Source organism: Danio rerio, chromosome 1, assembly GCF_049306965.1.
Source record: "Danio rerio strain Tuebingen ecotype United States chromosome 1, GRCz12tu, whole genome shotgun sequence".
NCBI lineage: Eukaryota > Metazoa > Chordata > Actinopteri > Cypriniformes > Danionidae > Danio > Danio rerio.
The window spans coordinates 11,511,497-11,529,491 of record NC_133176.1 but is presented as its reverse complement, the minus strand read 5'-3'; the positions used below and the strand labels follow the sequence as shown (position 1 = coordinate 11,529,491).

The 17,995-nt window shown below is 33.5% G+C and overlaps 2 protein-coding genes across 3 annotated transcripts in view; both read right to left on the bottom strand.

The window, feature by feature from the left end:
* Positions 1–63: 63 nt before the first annotated feature.
* Positions 64–5,506, bottom strand: lratb.2 (lecithin retinol acyltransferase b, tandem duplicate 2). The gene is made up of 2 exons (NM_001135971.1): positions 4,932–5,506; positions 64–310 (listed from the first exon to the last, which is right to left on the bottom strand). The coding sequence occupies exons 1-2, from the start codon at positions 5,436–5,438 to the stop codon at positions 155–157; spliced, it is 663 nt and encodes a 220-aa protein (NP_001129443.1). The 5' UTR covers positions 5,439–5,506; the 3' UTR covers positions 64–154.
* Positions 5,507–11,029: 5,523 nt separating this feature from the next.
* lratb.1 (lecithin retinol acyltransferase b, tandem duplicate 1) overlaps positions 11,030–17,995 on the bottom strand; it is a 38,606-nt gene continuing 31,640 nt past the window's right edge. The window contains exons 1-2 of one of the 2 annotated variants that reach the window (XM_001921155.7): positions 13,474–14,016; positions 11,030–11,438 (exon numbers count right to left, since the gene is read on the bottom strand). In XM_001921155.7, the coding sequence (XP_001921190.2) occupies positions 11,286–11,438; positions 13,474–14,001 (681 nt within the window). In that variant the 5' untranslated portion in view covers positions 14,002–14,016 and the 3' untranslated portion in view covers positions 11,030–11,285. Of the gene's footprint in view, positions 11,439–13,473; positions 14,017–17,995 lie in introns of those variants that run through there. The other variant, XM_009306315.5, reaches the window with a different exon arrangement.

Sequence of the window (17,995 nt, the reverse complement as noted above, 5' to 3'; positions counted from 1 at the left end):
ATTAGGAACGTTTCTTTGCCCTGACCAGTCTTAATGCAGCTGTTTTATCTTTTGAAAGGTGTTCCCGTAGTTGAGACCCAGCGCTATAATGAACTACAAACAATCCGGAAAAAAAATATCCAGCTAATTGACCAAACTTGTATTTCACACAGCTTCAGGATGCCATCCAAATGGTAAAAGGAATGATAATTGTGGGTAAAATTCCAAACAGGGTCACCGACTGCAGATAAAACATAATAAACAAGCCCAACAGAAGACTTATAAGAGAGCTCATCTTGCTGCACACAATCTTGCGCACAGCTTTGCAGAACTGTTGAAGAGAAAAGAAGAAATAATTAATAAGCTTATACATTTTCCATTCAAAACACACTTTCTATACATTAAAAATATTCAGTTGAGTATGGTCTGTTGAGGAAAATAAAATAATAGGCTACTTAATGCAAAAATGAAACATTTAGTTCATTATGCACCCCCTCAGAGCATCCAAGATGTAGGCCTAGCTGACTTTTTACATTAAGCATAAAAGTCAACACTATCATTTTAAGTCATTTAAATTGCATTTATCTTTTTTCTTATTTATTTGTTTGTTTATTTATTTATATTTTTGCATTTTTCTGATTTATTTATTTTTCTTGTTTATTTATCTTTCTTTTTTTATTTATCTCATTTATTTAATAATTTATTTATATTTTTGTATTTTTCTTATTTATTTATTTACTATATTTTCATATTTTATTTACTTTTTTATTTTTCTTATTTATTCATTTATCTACATTTTCATATTTTTAATTTAATTTATTTTTCTTATTTATTTAATTATTTTGTATTTTGTCTTATTTATTTATTTATTCATATTTTTCTTAATTTAATTTATTTTTCATATTTATTTATTTATTTATTTTGTATTTTCTCATTTATTTATTTATTTATTATATTTATTTATTTATTTATTTTAGCTTCACAAAATCTCAATGTTTTGTCAAGAGCCACATGTATTAATTAGTTCTGCGTCTATTATTACTTGTATTATTATTATTATTATTATTATTATTATTATTATTAGCCTATTATTATTATTATTATTATTATTATTATTATGACTCTCAAAGTGCTAGTAGCTCTTGAATATGATTTTATATGTCACCAAAGATCACAGTTTCCAATAAAAATCTTCTTTTATGTTTTATTATAGAACAGAGTCGCCTTCATGATAGCCAGTTTTAATTTTTTTGGTCGCTTTAACTCTCTCTTAACACTAGGTGGCAGTGCCTACGAGTTTTTTTGGTATACCGCATTGGTGGAATTTTCCTAAAATGATGCATAATTGCATAATTTGTTCAAAAGCACCACCACAGATTTCATGACTTCCACAGAATTCATATAATGGAAAACAGATCATTTGGACGACCTAACAAAAACAAAAAAACAGAATGATTTAACTTTGATGGGCCTATTTTTAATTTTTGTGGCCGAAATCAGAGTTCCAGTTGTACAGTGGTCAGTATTGTCATGCATGTTATTTGAAATATCATCTATATTTTGACCTAAAAAAGACAACGTGTGTATAGAAAGAGTTTCAGAGAGATTACATGCTGGAATCTGGAGATTAACATTCTTGTTAAAAACATAAATATCCTCATTAACTTATTCAATTTTCAGACATAGCATGTATTTCATGTTTGTTGTATGCTTATGTTAACATTTGTATGCACATGCTAAAAACAGATGTTTTCAATTTTTAGAACAGGTTGCACTTTTCGTTCAACCTTGCACAGTCAGTCACCAACAATGCCTTACATAAATGTGCTTTTATAAATTTCTTTAAGTGATATTTTGTGTGTAATCCCATGAATCCCAAAAAATTAAGGAATGTTAGTTGGGGGGGTTGTGTGGAATAGAAACATTTTTAAGTAATGAATTATCCATTTCATGCATTGACAAACTGAATATACATGTTTAGAAAGCATTTAGAGAATACATTTACATAAATTAGCACATGGAATATTTCTCTAGCAGCCGCATAACATGCAGTTTCTCACGGGATTGAAATGTTCTTCTAACATTGGCACAATCAAGAAAAAACATTCTTAACACATTTAAAAAATGGACGTTTGTTTAAGTTTCAGAAACACAATCGGGCAGAATGTGATCAAAAAAATCCTGGAATATAGGCCTAAATTTTGTTAGCTGGTCAGCATTGCACAGCAAATTAACAATAACAGTAAATTCATCAGAATTTCTTTCATTTTTTTTATTTCAGTTAACTCATTTTAGGCTACGTCACCCTAGAGGGTTACAAGGTATTAATACGAGACCTTTTGACTTAAAAAAATTAATTATATATATTTATATTTATGAAAATACTAAAATATAAATAAGAAAATACTAAAATATAAATAAATAAATAAATAAATAAATAAATAAATAAATAAATAAATAAATAAATAAGAAAAAAAACATATATACAGTTGAAGTGAGAATTGCTAGCCCCCTGTTAATTTTTTCCCAATTTCTGTTTTACAGAGAGAAGATTTTTTTCAACACATTTCTAAACATAATAGTTTTAATAATTCATTACTAATAACTGATTTATTTTATCTTTGCCATGATGACAGTAAATAATATTTTACTGGATATTTTTCAAGACACTTCTATACAGCTTAAAGTGACGTTTAAAGGCTTAACTAGGTTAGGATAGGGTAATTAGGCAAGTTATCATATAACGATGGTTTGTTCTTTAGACTGTCAAAAAAATTAAAGCTTAAAGGGGCTAATAATATTGACCTTTAAATGGGTTTTAAAAAATTAAAAGCAGATTTTATTCTAGCCAAAATAAAACAAATAAGACTTTACCCAGAAAAAAAAACATTATCAGACATACTGTGAAAATTTCATTGCTCTCTTAAACATAATTTGGAAAATATTTTAAAAAGAAAAATAAATTCAAAGTGGGGCTAATAATTCTGACTTCAACTGTATGTATATAACCATATATGGTTCTTCAGGCGGTAGAGGGTTAAATAGTTAAAAATGTTCCCAATCTTCTTAGGCATTAACTGATTAAAAACAGCAACAGAATGTGAGATGTGACAAAGAAGTATTCATGTGTAATTGGTTTTAAGACCTTGTAAGTTTTTGCGGATTATGTAAATTCGTTTTGGTATGTTCTTAAGTTTACTAATACAGTTTACCATCCTAATACTATTTCCTTACAAAAATATAAAACATAAAAAAGATTTGATCCACCTGAGGGTGAGTAAATAGTGAATACATTTTCATTTTAGGCAAAGTTTCTTTGTAATAAACTGAAAATCTGTAATGTTTTGAAAACATTGAGAATTTATGTTTTCATTTGCATTTTTAATCCTTACTGTTGATAAAAACCTTCAAATGAAACATTCCCAAAAGATTTTCAAGATGACAGAATGAAGCATTTCTCTAACCGTTGCATAGATAAGAATGAACATTTTAATACATTTTAAAAAGTTTATATGTTTAAACATCCAATCTAATGTTCACACGACCAAAAAAAAAAAAAAAGACATTGTAATTGTTACGATTAGAATTCCAATGCAAATTAAAGGGATAGTTCACCCAAACAACTTTAATTATTTCATCATTTACTCTCACTCTCTCTATATATTTTAGTTTTTTTACGAGTTCCTATCTTCTGTCGATCACAAAAGAAGATAATTTTGAAGAATATTGGTTGCTGGTACGAATCAACTTCCATAGTAGGAATAAAAATCATTATGTCAATGGGTACCACCAACAGTTTTCAAAGTATCTTCTGTTGTGTTCAACAGAAGAAAAGGGTGAGTAAATGATGACAGAATGTTCATTTTTGGAAGTATGCCTTAAAATGAACACCAAACTGGTAGCTATTGACTTCTAAGAGTGGATGTCAATGGTTACCGGTTTTCAACATTCTGCAAAATAGCTTATTTTTTTGTTCAACAGAAAAAAGTAACTCATTAAGGTTTGGAACTGTAAAGTGAGTTCCTTTTCATTTTTGGCTGAACTATCCTTGAATAATCGATTAAAAGCAGCAACAAAAGAGACGTGACAAAGAACTATTGATGCTTAGTAAGTTTTGAGACCTTCTAAGTCCTTGCAGATTATGTACGTTCATGGTCTTACATTTACTAATACATTCTTACATGTTCACGCACATTCCCAGAGATGGGTTGCGGCTAGAAGGGCATCCGCTTCGTAAAAACATGCTGGATAAGTTTCGGTTCATTCCGCTGTGGTGACCCCGGATTAATAAAGGGACTAAGCCGACAAGAAAATGAATGAATGAATGTTTACGCACCAAAGCTACTAAAGAAAGAGTAATTTGATTCTTAAAAATCAAATCTTTTAATATTATTGAAAGCTTTAAAGAGAAAATGAAAATTCTATCATCATTTACTCCCTCTTCACTTGTTAAACCCGTTTTAATTTCTTTTTTCTGTTGTAACCTGCAACCATTGACTTCCATATATTTGTCCTTCCCGCTATGCAAGTTGATGGTTACAGGTTTCTAACATTCTTCATAATATCATAATATAATTTGTATTGAACAGAAAAAAAAACTCTGTTAATTTTCATTTTGGGGTGAGCAATTCTTTTAATAATAGATATAGTTCAGCCAAAAATATTACAAAAAACTGTCACCATTTACTTCCTCTTCACTTGTTAAACCTATAAGATTTTTTTTCTGTTGAACACAAAAGGGTTTTTTATGTTGGAAACCTATAACCACTGACTTTCTTTTTCTACTATAATGGAAGTTTTACAGGTTTTAAATATTCTTCAAAATATCTTCTTTTGCTTTCAACAGAAACTCATTAAGGTTTAGAACAACTTTAGGGTGATTAAATGGCGGGTAAACTAATTTTTGGGTGAACCATCCCTTTAAATTAACTTCAAACCTTGAAAGGTCTCACCTGGTAGGTCTGAAAGCTCATGCTAGTGCCGTATCTGCAGTACATGACGTAATGTTCACAGTTGTACCACAGCAGACTGTAAACCACAGACCCACAGAGCTTCTCAGCTCTCCTGGCCACTTCCTCACCTTCGAATGCTGCCCGGCTACACACCTTGTCCATATGGTTAACCAGAATCTCTGCTCCATAAGCAAAGTCCTCCACCGAGTCCACGCGGACGCTAGCTTTTTTGGCAATTACCCCTAAAATCAACCGGTTGTTGGTCACCATCTTCTGAATAGCTTTCTGGTCGGTGGTCCAGACCGGTAAGATATCAGGAATAAGATGAGCCACGCGATTGTTTCCCAAATAAATCCCGAAATGCGTGAAGAGAGTTCTCGGGACCTCTAGCAGATCTCCTCTTTTATATTTGGAGAGGTCATACTGGAGTGTTTGCCTTTTCTTCTTTTCTTCGAAGTCTGCGAGCACGGCGATGTAGAAGAGGCTGAAGAACTGCAGGGGAAACATCCTGTCTGGAGAGACGGGGGGCTTCTGGATGGGACGGCACCTGCTGGCTTTATCAGGGAGCCCGAGGAGGGGCTTGAGGATTACAAACCCTGAGCTATTTTCAGAAAGAACGAAAAAAAAAAGAGACTTTACAATAAGTACATCACATGCACTGATGGAACAAACAAACCACAGTTGCCCAATGGCTTTAAACTTTCTTACAGATTGTAGACGGATTTAAGTTTTCTATTTGTGGAACAAAGGAAGGTATTTGGGGATTGTATAATGATTACATGTTGCAGAAATGGTGGAGTAACTTTAATGGGAATTAATGGTGTGATATTAACTCTTTGGAGCAGCGGTGGCATGTTTTACGGGCCAAAAACGACACTTAATTGAAGACTGTGGGCCGAAGGTATGGCTTCCATTCAGGGTTCCATTCAATTTATTCAAGTTGTCCAAACTCAAATCGATTAAGTTAACTTAACTAATATAAGCAGATCGAACATAAAATAATTAGGTTGTCTCAAAAGAAATTTTAAGAATTTTGTTGTTTCAGCTCATTTGACATATTTTGAACATGCAGCAAAATCATTTTTGAGTGTGTTGTAAATGCTGAGTTCCACACAATTTCTACTTAATTAACAAGTTAACTTAATTGTATTTTTTTTACAAATTAAAGTGGATTGAACATAAAACAATTAGGTTTTCTGAAAAAAATCATAGGAATTGTGTTGTTTCAGCTCATTTGACAGTTTGAACGAGCAGCAAAAGTCATTTTTTGAGTGTGTATTACACTAAAAATGCTGAGTTCCACACAATTCCTACTCAATTTACAAGTTAACTTAATCGTTTTTACAAATTAAGTGGACTGAACATTAAACAATTAGGTTGTCTGAAAAAAAGTCTTAATAATTGTGTTGTTTAAACTCATTTTAAATAAGCAGATTGAACAAGCAGCAAAAGTCATTTTTTGAGTGTACATTAAAGTTGAAATGCATAATTTCTTAATTTATTTCATAAATTAAAAAAATAAAATTTTCTCCATTTTATAATGAACTAAAAACATAATTCCATGTTTAACACAACGGAGTTTAATGTAATTACTAAAGCTGCATCTGCTGATGTCTTCTGCCTTGTCTTCTATTAATCAGTGACAGCGTATTTATTTGTATTATATATATATATAAAATACAAATAAATATGCATTATGGTGGCGCAGTGGGTAGCACAATCACCTCACAGCAAAAAGGTCGCTGGTTCAGGAGTCTCGGCTGGGTGAGTTGCCATTTCTGTGTGAAGTTTGCATGTTCTTCAGTTTCCTCCACAAGTCCAAAGACATGCAGTACAGGTGAACTGGGTTGGCTAAATTGTCCGCATTGTATGTGTGTAAATGAGTGTGTATGGGTGTTTCCCACTGATGGGTTGCACCTGGAAGGGCATCTGCTGCATAAAACATGTTCTGGATAAGTTGGCGGTTCATTCCGCTGTGGCGACCACAGATTAATAAAGGGACTGAGCTGAAAAGAGTATGAAGGAATGAATGATTCATTTACACCATTTAATTGAAACATTTGTTTTTAGTTTGCTTTTTTGTAGCTCAACAATATAAAAAAAACTACCAAAAAGTTACATTGAATTTAAAAAGATGATTTCTGGTAAAGGCAGGCGACATGGGGGCTCAGTGGTTAGCACTATCCCCTCACAGCTTGAAGGTCGCTGGTTCGAGTCTCCCCATGTTCACGTGGGTTATCTCCGGGTGCTCTGGTGTCCCCCACAGTCCAAAGACATGCGCTATAGGTGAATTGAATAAACTAAATTGGCCGCAGTGTGTGTGTGTGTAAATGTGAGTGTATGGGTGTTTCCCAGTACTGGGTTGCAGCTGGAAGGGCATCCGCTGTGTAAAACATTTGGTGGATAAGTTGGCGGTTCATTCCTCTGTGGAATGAATAAAGGGACTAAGCCGTAGGAAAATAAATGAGTGAAGAATTTCTGGTAAAGGCATTCACCCCAATCCTCCCCATCAGTCTTCCTCTTCCCAGTACTGGGTTGCGGCTGGAAAGGCACACAATACATTTTCCAAACTTTAACACTGAAGCACAAAGTTAAAGGGTCATAAGGATCATTTTTTGACATTGACATTGAGATTATACAAAACATGAAAGCTAAATTAATATAGACAGAATAATATTTGGCCAAGATGCAATTATTTGAAAATCTGGATTCTGAGGGTAAAAAAATTACAATATTAAGAAAAGGTTTCTTTAAAGTTGTCCAAATTCACATAAATAATAAAAAAATAACTTTTGATAATAGTAAATAACTTTTTTAATAATGTAGGGAAGTTGCACCGTTTTTCATGGAACATGATCTTTACTTTATGGTTGATATAATGATTTAGTCTATAATTTTAACTCTCTTCTATTATCTCAAATAAAATTGCAAACTGGTTTGGTGCCACAGGGTCTCAATTGGTGAGTTGCTTTTGGAAAACATCTGGCAAAAACACAATTGAAAATGTAAATATCATTTATGTCATAATTAATGTTTTTTCAGAAGTTTCTGAGGAATGATTTAGGATCAGACATGTCAGGAATGCAGTGTTTATTCATTTAGCCTGGCCTCTAGAGAATAAACATGCACATGTTCTGTAATTCATTCCTTTCATTAAGAGTTCCAGAGTTTGATGCTTCGTTCCAATTCAGTTTTATTCCACTTTCATGTCAGTTTAAAGGGATGGTTCACCCAAATAAATAAGATAAATTTACTCACCCTTAACTAGTTTAAAATCTATTTAATAATCAATACATACACATATTAATAAATCTATTTAATAATCTAATTCAATCTATCTCAAACATCACAAGGATGAGTAATGTGTACAATTTCCTTTTTGGGTGAACTATCCCTTTAATTTTGCTCTTTGTGAATGAATTGGAGTATATGTTTTAGGATATGATATGTTTATGAATATGATAAGATATGAAAATGTGTTTGATCTGAGTTTGCAAATGCTTGTGACCATGAAAAAGCCAAGAGTCTCATGAGACCTCGACAGTAGGCCAGAGGGAAGATCCTGACTAACTCCCTTACCAAAGCTGCATATCAAAACATGTTGTTTCAAAGACAAAACCTTTCCTTCGTGTACAAGGAACAGTGTGCCATGTTTTATCGGTTAACCTCAGACCCTATGACTAAACGTAAATGTTTCTGTACAGTTGACTGGCGATGCCTCATTTTCTATGGCAGATGGAAATGTGAAAAACTCCTGTCTTAAACTCTGTGCAAACTGATTTAACTTTGACTGCTGCTCTTCACATGCTGGTCTCTCCATGGGCCTTAACTGTAATCCCCAATGCAATTCTCACTTATTTTCACAATTTATGGTTATAATGGATTCAAAAGAAGAGTTCACATATAGTCAAGCCCGAAATGATTCATACCCCTGCACTCTCAGAAATAAATCACAGATACACGAGCTGTCACTGATGTGATACCTTTTTAAAAGATACACATTTGTACCTAAAGGGTCCATATTAATACCTCAGGGGTATATTAGTACCTAAAAAGTACAAAAGTGTTCCTCTTAGAATTTTTAGGTACTAATACTTTTAAACTACCAATATGGACCCTTTAAGTACAAACGTGAACCTTTTGAAAACACGTCAGTGAACAGCTCGCGTAGCTTTATTTCTGAGAGTGTGGTATATAAATAATTTTGGGCGTGACTTTGATTAATCTTAAACAAAGACAATTTAAAAATTAATATCATTGACATTTTTTGTGTGTTTCATTACCGTGCTGTTTTGTTTAATTTGGCCCAATTTATAGAAATATGAATATATAAAAATATTATATACAGAAACTATTTCATTTTTTAAATTCTTTTGACTAATTAGAGTCATTTCTATTTGACATTGGATTATTTTGTATTGATTAATATTTATTAAAACATTTTTAAATTAATAAATAAATTACTGTAAACAATTATAGATTTTTAAATAAATACAACTATACATTCATTCATTTTCTTGTCGGCATATTCCCTTTAATTATCCCAGGTCGCCACAGCGGATTGAACTACCAACTTATCCAGCAAGTTTTTACGCAGCGGATGCCCTTCTAGCCGCAACCCATCTCTGGGAAACATCCACACACACTCATTTACACACACACTCATACACTACGGACAATTTAGCCTACCCAATTCACCTGTACCGCATGTCTTTGGATCGTGGGCGAAACTGGAGGACTCGGAGGAAACCCACGCGAACGCAGGGAGAACATGCAAACTCCACACAGAAATGCCAACTGAGCCGAGGCTCGAACCAGCGACCTTCTTGCTGTGAGGCGACAGCACTACCTACTTCACCACAATTTATACTAATCATTTTGATAATGCTAACACAGCTTTGCTCATGTTTCTGTTTTTTAACTGAATATTTTTGTGAATTTAACAAATTTATTTTAATAAAATATTTTGAATATTATTTATTGTAATTTTTTCTGTAATTTTATATATTGTCATATATATATATATATATATATATATATATATATATATATATATATATATATATATATATATATATATATATATATATATATATGTATGTATGTATGTGTATATATATATATATATATATATATATATATATATATATGTATACATGACAATATATAAAATTACAGAAAAAATTACAATAAATAATATTCAAAATATTTTATTAAAATAAATTTGTTAAATTCACAAAAATAGTTGATATTTACCTAATAAATGACAATTGCTGACAGTTTTTGATTTTAAACTTTAACAGATTCCTTTTTTTCTAATAAAAATTTGTGTTTTAAAAATAAGTATTTATTCATTTTTCTTTATTCCTATTCTTTAGGAAATATTTTGGTACATTAAAAAGTGTGGTCATGATGACCATCCGAGGAGATAATCCAACTAAAAATAGTGCTGCAAATGTCGCTAAATGCAGTATTTAAATCACACAAGGAGATCAACTGCAAAAAGGTCTACTTTTTGAGAAAAAAAAAAACAGCCCTTACTGGCTGGCCTGAAGTCAGATTTATTAGCTCCATTTGAATTTTACCTCCTTTTTCAAATATTTCCCAAATGATGTTTAACAGAGCGAAGAAACTTTCTAGAGTATTTCCAAAAATATTACTAAAACAAAAATCTTGTTTTATTTTTGCTAGAATAAAAGCAGTTTTTAATTTAAAAAAGTTTAAGGTCTAAATTATTGGCCCCTAAAGATATATATTATGTTCAATTGTCTACAGAACTAACCATCATTATACAATGACTTGCCTAATTAACCTAGTTAAGCCTTTAAATGTCACTTTAAGCTGTATAGAAGTGTCTTGAAAAATATCTAATATTATTTACTGTCTTTCTTCATAGAAAAGATAGAATCAATCAGTCATTAAAAAGAAGATATTAAAACTTATGTTTGGAAATATGTTGAAAAAAAAAACTTCTTTCCATGAAACAGAAACTGGTGGAAAAACATACAGAGGAGCTAATAATTCCGACTTCATCTGTATATGTGCTATATAATATTTTAGCCTGTATTTGACCATGACATAGGCAGGAGAATATGAAAGACCATTTAAATGACATTTATTATTTTGTTAATATTGTACAGTATGTTTTGAAAAACGATCGTAAAAAATGTACAAAATAAATGTTAATATATAAAGGTAGCTATAAAGAATGAAAAGATTAAGTTATCAATGGCGGAGAAAAATACAATCATCAACTTGCAAAAAAAATCTTGCAGTGACTCTCTATGATAAAGCCAAAAATACAAAGTTTGATACGTTAAATAGTTCATACAGTATGTGTGTTCAGACTCTGCATTATCCAGCCATCCACAAGATGAAGGGAATGATGAAGGTCGGAAGTGCGGTCGACGGCGCTATTCCAACAAAAAACATGGAAAGCATCCCGATGACAGTGGTCAGGAGAATGCTCCTCTGGTCCCGGATTATTGACTTTAAACTTTCGCAGAACTGTTGAGGGAAAAAGATGGCATGTGAGATTCAGCGCACTAAAACAGACCCAGAGCAATCTGTCATTCGCGGTTGTGTTTTTCTGGGCGCGGATCTCGATCCGAAACCCACCGCCACTGAATGAAGCTGTTGTTCCTTTTTGCGCTAAAATGACCCAGATTTTCTCAAAAGCTCCCGGTTAGCCAAATGACGTGAAATTACGTTGACAGAGGAGAAGGAAGTAGCTGATTGAATAAAGTAAGAATTGGGTAGGGTAGCTTTACTATGCCAATCTGGCAACTCAACACTTTTTAGTAGCTAGCACATATTTATTCGATTAAACAAATGCCTTAATAGGCTACGTCCACAACTGCTTTCCATCTAATAAACCAAATATCTTAAATATATAATTTAATACCAATGTTTTTGTCGGGCTTAGAAAAAAAATAGATAGCAGTTGTGGATAACATGAATTACACAAACGATATTTAATTAGGCTAATGAAATTTGTCATTTATTAATTGGGCTTTTTTGCATTTTAAAGTGTATAGTAATAAGGCCAATAGAGTTATTTTGTTTTGAAATTTAAGTTATAATAAGACAATCGACAATAATCCAAAAAAAGTGCAGGAAGCCATTTTGTTGTCATGTGACAAAGAATATGCTATATATTGTATGTTATATTTTATGTGTATTATTATTATTATTACTAAAGAAAAAAGCCTAAACTATATTCACTATTTAAGTGAAGTTATATTTTCCTTAAAAGTTCTTAAATTTGTGAAAAAATAATAATAGTAAAATCAATCAAAGCTAAAAATTGTATTAAAAAAAAAGTCTGAAAGTTTTATTTAGGTCAAATAGCAATTAATATGTATTTTGTAGTTTTAATTGTTATACATATATGTATATATATATTAGGCTAATAGTTTGTACAAGGTATGAACTTTATAATAGTTTTTTTTTAGAACTAAATGATTTGTTATGTTTATTTATATTTATTAAACATTATTTGTTCAACTATCTATCTATCTATCTATCTATCTATCTATCTATCTATACAAGACCCTTCTATAGCTAGCTTAAAGTGACATTTAAAGACCTAACAAGGTTAACTATTTAGGGTAATTATGCAATTAGGCATTGTAAAATGATGGTTTGTTTTGCAGACTATCGAAACTAAAATAACTTTAAAATAGTTAAAAAAAATAATTCTCTTCTAAAAAAAAAAAAACCCTATTGAAATAAATTCTAGAAAATAAAAATATTCTAGTCTACATAAAACAAATAAGACTTTCTCCAGAAGAAAAAAATATTATCGGACATTCTGTGAAGATTTCCTTGCTCTGTTAAGCATAATTTGGGAGACATTTTAAAAAAGAAAACAAATCAAAGGGGGCTAATAATTCTGACCATAACTGTATATAAACAAATAGATTTTTAAACATAATTTATCAATTAGTCCCAAAAATAGTGTTTTTTTCAGCATTTAAAATTCATATTTTCAGTACTATATTACTTAATCTAGCATTTGTAAAGGGATTTCTAAAGGTAAAAAGTTTACATATAGCCCATGTGAACATTTCAAGAATCATATTTATTTGTCTTTGTTTCATTAGCCTATTCATTTTTTATATCTGTCTTAGTGTAATTCTTGCCATTTAAAATTTATATATTTTGTATAAAAAGGGTTTCTAAAGTTTATAAGAGCCTAATTTGACTGTTTTACTGTTAAACGTATTTTACCAACTGGAATATAGTCTACATGCATTAACAAACTATTAAAAGTTCCAAATCACATTTGTGCAGAGCTAATGAAAGCTTGTATAAAATGCTAACGTTACACTTTCTAATCTACAATATACAAAAAAGTTCTGCTCTCCATCTGTATTTTGTCTTCTTTCTAAATAGGCTTCTGCTTAATTTATCTTCTATACATCTCGCAAGTTTCAGCAGAAGAAAAGCGCGAAATCGACAACATGTAATGATTAACTTGTAATCACAGTGAAGTCTTCACTCGGCAGAAGAGCGTGCAGATGTGCATCGACAGTGTTACCTGGTCCGTCTGCAGGCTCACCGCTGTGCCGTAGCGGCAGTAAGTGACAAAATGTTCGCAGTTATTCCACATAAGACTGTAGGGAAAATGACCGACAAGTTTTTCGGCTCTTCTGGCGACCTCCTCAGCAGCCAGCGGCTGTTTTCTCAAGGTAGTGTCCATCGTGTTCAGCAAAATATTGGACCCGTAGGCGAAATCCTCCACTGTGTCCACCCGTACTGAGGCGTACTTGTAGAGCACACCGAGAAGCAGTCTCTTGTTCGTCACTACATTCTGGAGGTGACTTTTGTTGCTCGTCAGCACCGGCAGTATATCAGGCATGAGGTGTGCGACTTTGTTATCGCCGAGGTAAATGCCAAAATGAGTGAACAAAGTGCGCGGAACCTCCAACAGATCCCCGCGCTGGAAGTAAGTGCTCTCCTCGCGTCGCTTCGTGCATCTCTCTTGCTTAGAGGAAGTGGTGCTGAAAAAGTTGAAATGCGCTAGAAGTAAGGTTTTCTCCAACAGCAAGGAGAGAGAATCTAACATTTTGCAGTGCTGCCCTGGTTCTACCTCCGCGCTTGGTTTTATTCTAAGGAGCAGCGGTCTGTCGTGACGTCACGACCCTAGGGGAGAGACTATTGGCTACCAGTGAAGAGCTGTGAAAATGAGAACATCAAAGAATAAAGGAATACTTTTAAAAAACGGGTTCAGAAGGTCGCTGGTTCGAGTCCCGGCTGGGGAAGCTGGCAGTTTTGTGTAGGGTTTGCATGTTCTGGCAGTGTTCGCGGGGTTTCCCCCTGGTGCTCCGGTTTCCCTAACAGTTAATAGTATAAAATAAATTGGCCGTAGTGAATGTGTGTGTATGGATGTTTCCCAGTACTGGGTTGCAGCTGGAAGGGCATCCACTAAGTAAAACATTCTGCATTCTGCTGTGGCGACCCCTTATGAATAAAGAGACTAAGCTGAACTAAAAATGAATAACTTTTAAAAAAACTTTATAAATGAACTAATGTGTGTACAATTCTATCAAATATTTTGGGTGGCGCCATTGTGCCAAAACTATTTTTGAAATTATCCTTATTTTAAAGATTTAGATAATAAAAATAAATAAATATGTTTGGTTAAAATTGCTTATTTTGCATTTTATACAAGTATAATAATGTATTTTATTAAATAAAAAATTATACCATTAATTGCATACGCTGGCACACATGTTTAATTCAAAATCATTTAACACAAAACTTAAACCCGCATACCCCTCAGTAAATGTGTAGTTGCGCTCCTGGTCCTCAGTACATGTCCAGCCAACGCAATCTCACGCCAATTCGTAACTTTTTGATTTAGTGGCTAATTTCTAATCTAATTCTTACAATTTAGTATGACTTGCTCATCATCCAATGACGGTTGGGGTTAGGGGTGGTGTTGGGTGCCACGCCTCCTTTTAAAAATCGTACATTTCCCTGACCTCTCCATAGTGTTTTCTCCTCCATTCTCCTTGTTCGCAGGGAGGCCCGTATATCTTTCTAAGTACTTTATTCCCAAACACTATAAGCTTTTCTCTTCTTTCTTTCTTAGTCTCCATGTCTCATATACATACAGTAATACTGGAGATATTATTGATTTGCACAGTCTATTTTTTGTTTTGGGTGGCAAGAATTTTAATGAGAGTTTTCTGATCTATATGTAACGGAGGCCAGCTAGTAAGTGCTGTGCAGGTAAACCTCGCTCTTATGACCTCTAAAGGTGCTCTAGCGACAGACGCTGGGGCCATGGACTTAAGCCTCCTTGGTAGAGCAACCGACTCCCATGTGGAAGGTCGTCGGTTCGATACCAGCTCGGAACGGGTTGGGTGGCGTAGGACAGACGGTGTTAGACTGTAAAACCCACCAGTCAACTTTATCAAATGAAATGAGTGTAGTCATCTTAAAATTTACTGAAAGTAATCCTACTCATTTGAAATAAGTTTTGAACTCAGTGTTGAAGGTAATGAGTTATTTAAATACTTCATAACTTCAACTTAAATGGAGTAAGTTCATAGTACTCATATAGATTCGTTTTTCTTTTTTACTCAAATGGTTTGTTGCAATCAATTTCCTCAAGTGGTTTGAGTTGCTTTAACTTATTGGGTTTTATAGTGCTCAGTTGGTTTGAGTTCTCTTCATTTATTGGGCTTTACTGTGCACAAATGTCTTCATTTACTCAAATGGAGTAAGTTCACAGTACTCATTAGGATTAGTTTTTGGTTTTTGAACTTAAATGATTTGTTACAATCAATTTCCTCCTTTACTTTTTTGGGTTTTACAGTGTACTTCTTACATTATTTTATTTATAAAGAAACCTTAATGATTATTTTTTGCTGGCAACTGGGAACAGTGGTTTGTTCTAAAGACAGTCAGAAAAAAAAATAGCTTAAAGCGGCTAATAATTTTGTCCTTAAAATGGTTTATAAAAAATTAAAAGCTGCTTTTATTGAAGCGGAAATAAAACAAATAAGTCTTTCTCCAGAAGAAAAAATATTATCAGACATACTGTAAAAATTTCTTTGCTTTGGTAAACATTATTTGGAAAATATAAAGGGGGGATAATAATTCTGACTTCAACTGTAAACATTTTAGTATGTGTAAATCATTGTTAACACGTATGATAGTCATCATTTTTGGCACAGAATTAAAGTCTGTATTAAATATGTAGTTTTTCCTTCTTTCTGTTGATCTATCAGACTAAAACTGGCCCTGTCTGGACTTTCTCTGATGTAGGTAGAAGCGCGGCGTAGATAAATGTGGAAAAAGTGAGAGCAGAGCCGTTTGGCCAGCGGTGGTTTGAGAGCTGTGCTGTGCCATGTGGCAATAATTAAAGCCCACGATACATTCACCCAGACCGCACCAAAACAAGAGCTCCTTTTACCAATAAGCCGGGTTTCTTGCAGGACGTGCCGAGAGAACACATGTCGACACTTGATTAAAACTCCCCGTCACATTTCCAAAACCCAGAAAAGCCCAGAGTTCACCAGGAGCAGCTACTACTAATGAATACCAATAGCCGCTAATGGTCTTAACTAAGAGTGTGTCAATGGTGTGTCAACATCTGATTGTCTTGTAAATAGCCCAATCCCACACAACTCTTAATGCTAAGTTTACAAAACCCAGGCATTAATTGGTAAAATGATGCAAAACGGCCAGATAAAGCAGAGGAATTAAAGCCGCCCTCCCCCTGAGGTTCAGTTTAGTGGGCCAGCGATGATGGACAGGAGGAGAAATCAGTGTCACAGTGCTAACAAAGGTGTCCCAGTGAGGGCAAAAGCTGAATGTTGAGTGATTAGTGATTACTCTCTCTCTCTTGCTTGTTTGAACAGCACTGGAGCCCTGAAGGATAGTGGCTGATAAATGACAAGGCATTCATCTTCTTGTCCCCTGTTTTGTCCTCCAGCATCTCAGCGTCTGTATGTGACGTCTGAATGCGCTTGTGATGAATGTGTGAGTTTGTGTGTGTGAGAGAGAGTGATTTGGGTTTATGCGAGCGTGTGTGTGTGTTTGTTGTGAATGACACTCTGATGCATTGAGAGCAAGCCAAGAAGCTGTGTGTGCGCACAATGAGGAACTGCTGGACGTGTCTTGTCGGGCTGTTGACAAATGAACTCTTTAAATGTCTGGCCTTTTAATTTGCCATTGATCGCTCGGCGCTGGTGAGGTCATGCTGTTAGCGCATGCTAATGCGGGTCAAAACATCACACTTTTGAATTGTTTCCCATAAAACCTAATGAAAGAATGCGTTAATGTGTTTTCGGCCTGCTTTCAAAACACTGATATGCGTTGACCTACACTGTAAACAAAACATCTGTTAATGGGCTATATGCACAGCTAGTGTTTTTCAGCCAATGATGAACTTCAGGTGAAAGGTTTATGAGACTAATTTCAATTTTACAACATCGATGTTGTAATGTACTTTAAATATATTCAGTTACTTAAGCATTCATTTGGTTGTTAAAGACCGTTTAAACGCAGGTGCCGTCATTAGCAGCAGGCTAGCGCAGAAATTCCATTGAAAATACTGGGGTGAAATTCCTTCGCATATTTTAAAGACATGGCACGGATAAATATAATTTAATGCAGTGCTTCTTGTTTGGTCCGATAGCCACTTTACATCCCAGGCAGGCAGTGAAGATTGTTGTTTTTTAAAGAAATTAAATATTAAATGCGCCAATTTGGGATGGCATGACAATTCACCAGGATGACAATTCACCAGAAGCCCTGGGGCTGGCTGACTGAAATTAAAGGTCTGTGTGCAGATATCCCATTAAGAGTTTCTGTATCTAGTGATTCATAAGTGTTTTCTGTTTATTTACAGTTGTGAATTGCATTATGGGGTGTTAATCTTTGCTCTTGTCAAATTTTGATGTTGAAAATTCATCACTACAGTTTAAAAAAGAGACTTTTATTGACATTTGAAATAATATGATGGATAATAAAATAACATGTAGAGAAAGAAGTCTGTAAAATCACAGAAAATGTACTGGCAGCTTACTATTAGGTTTTTGTAGCGT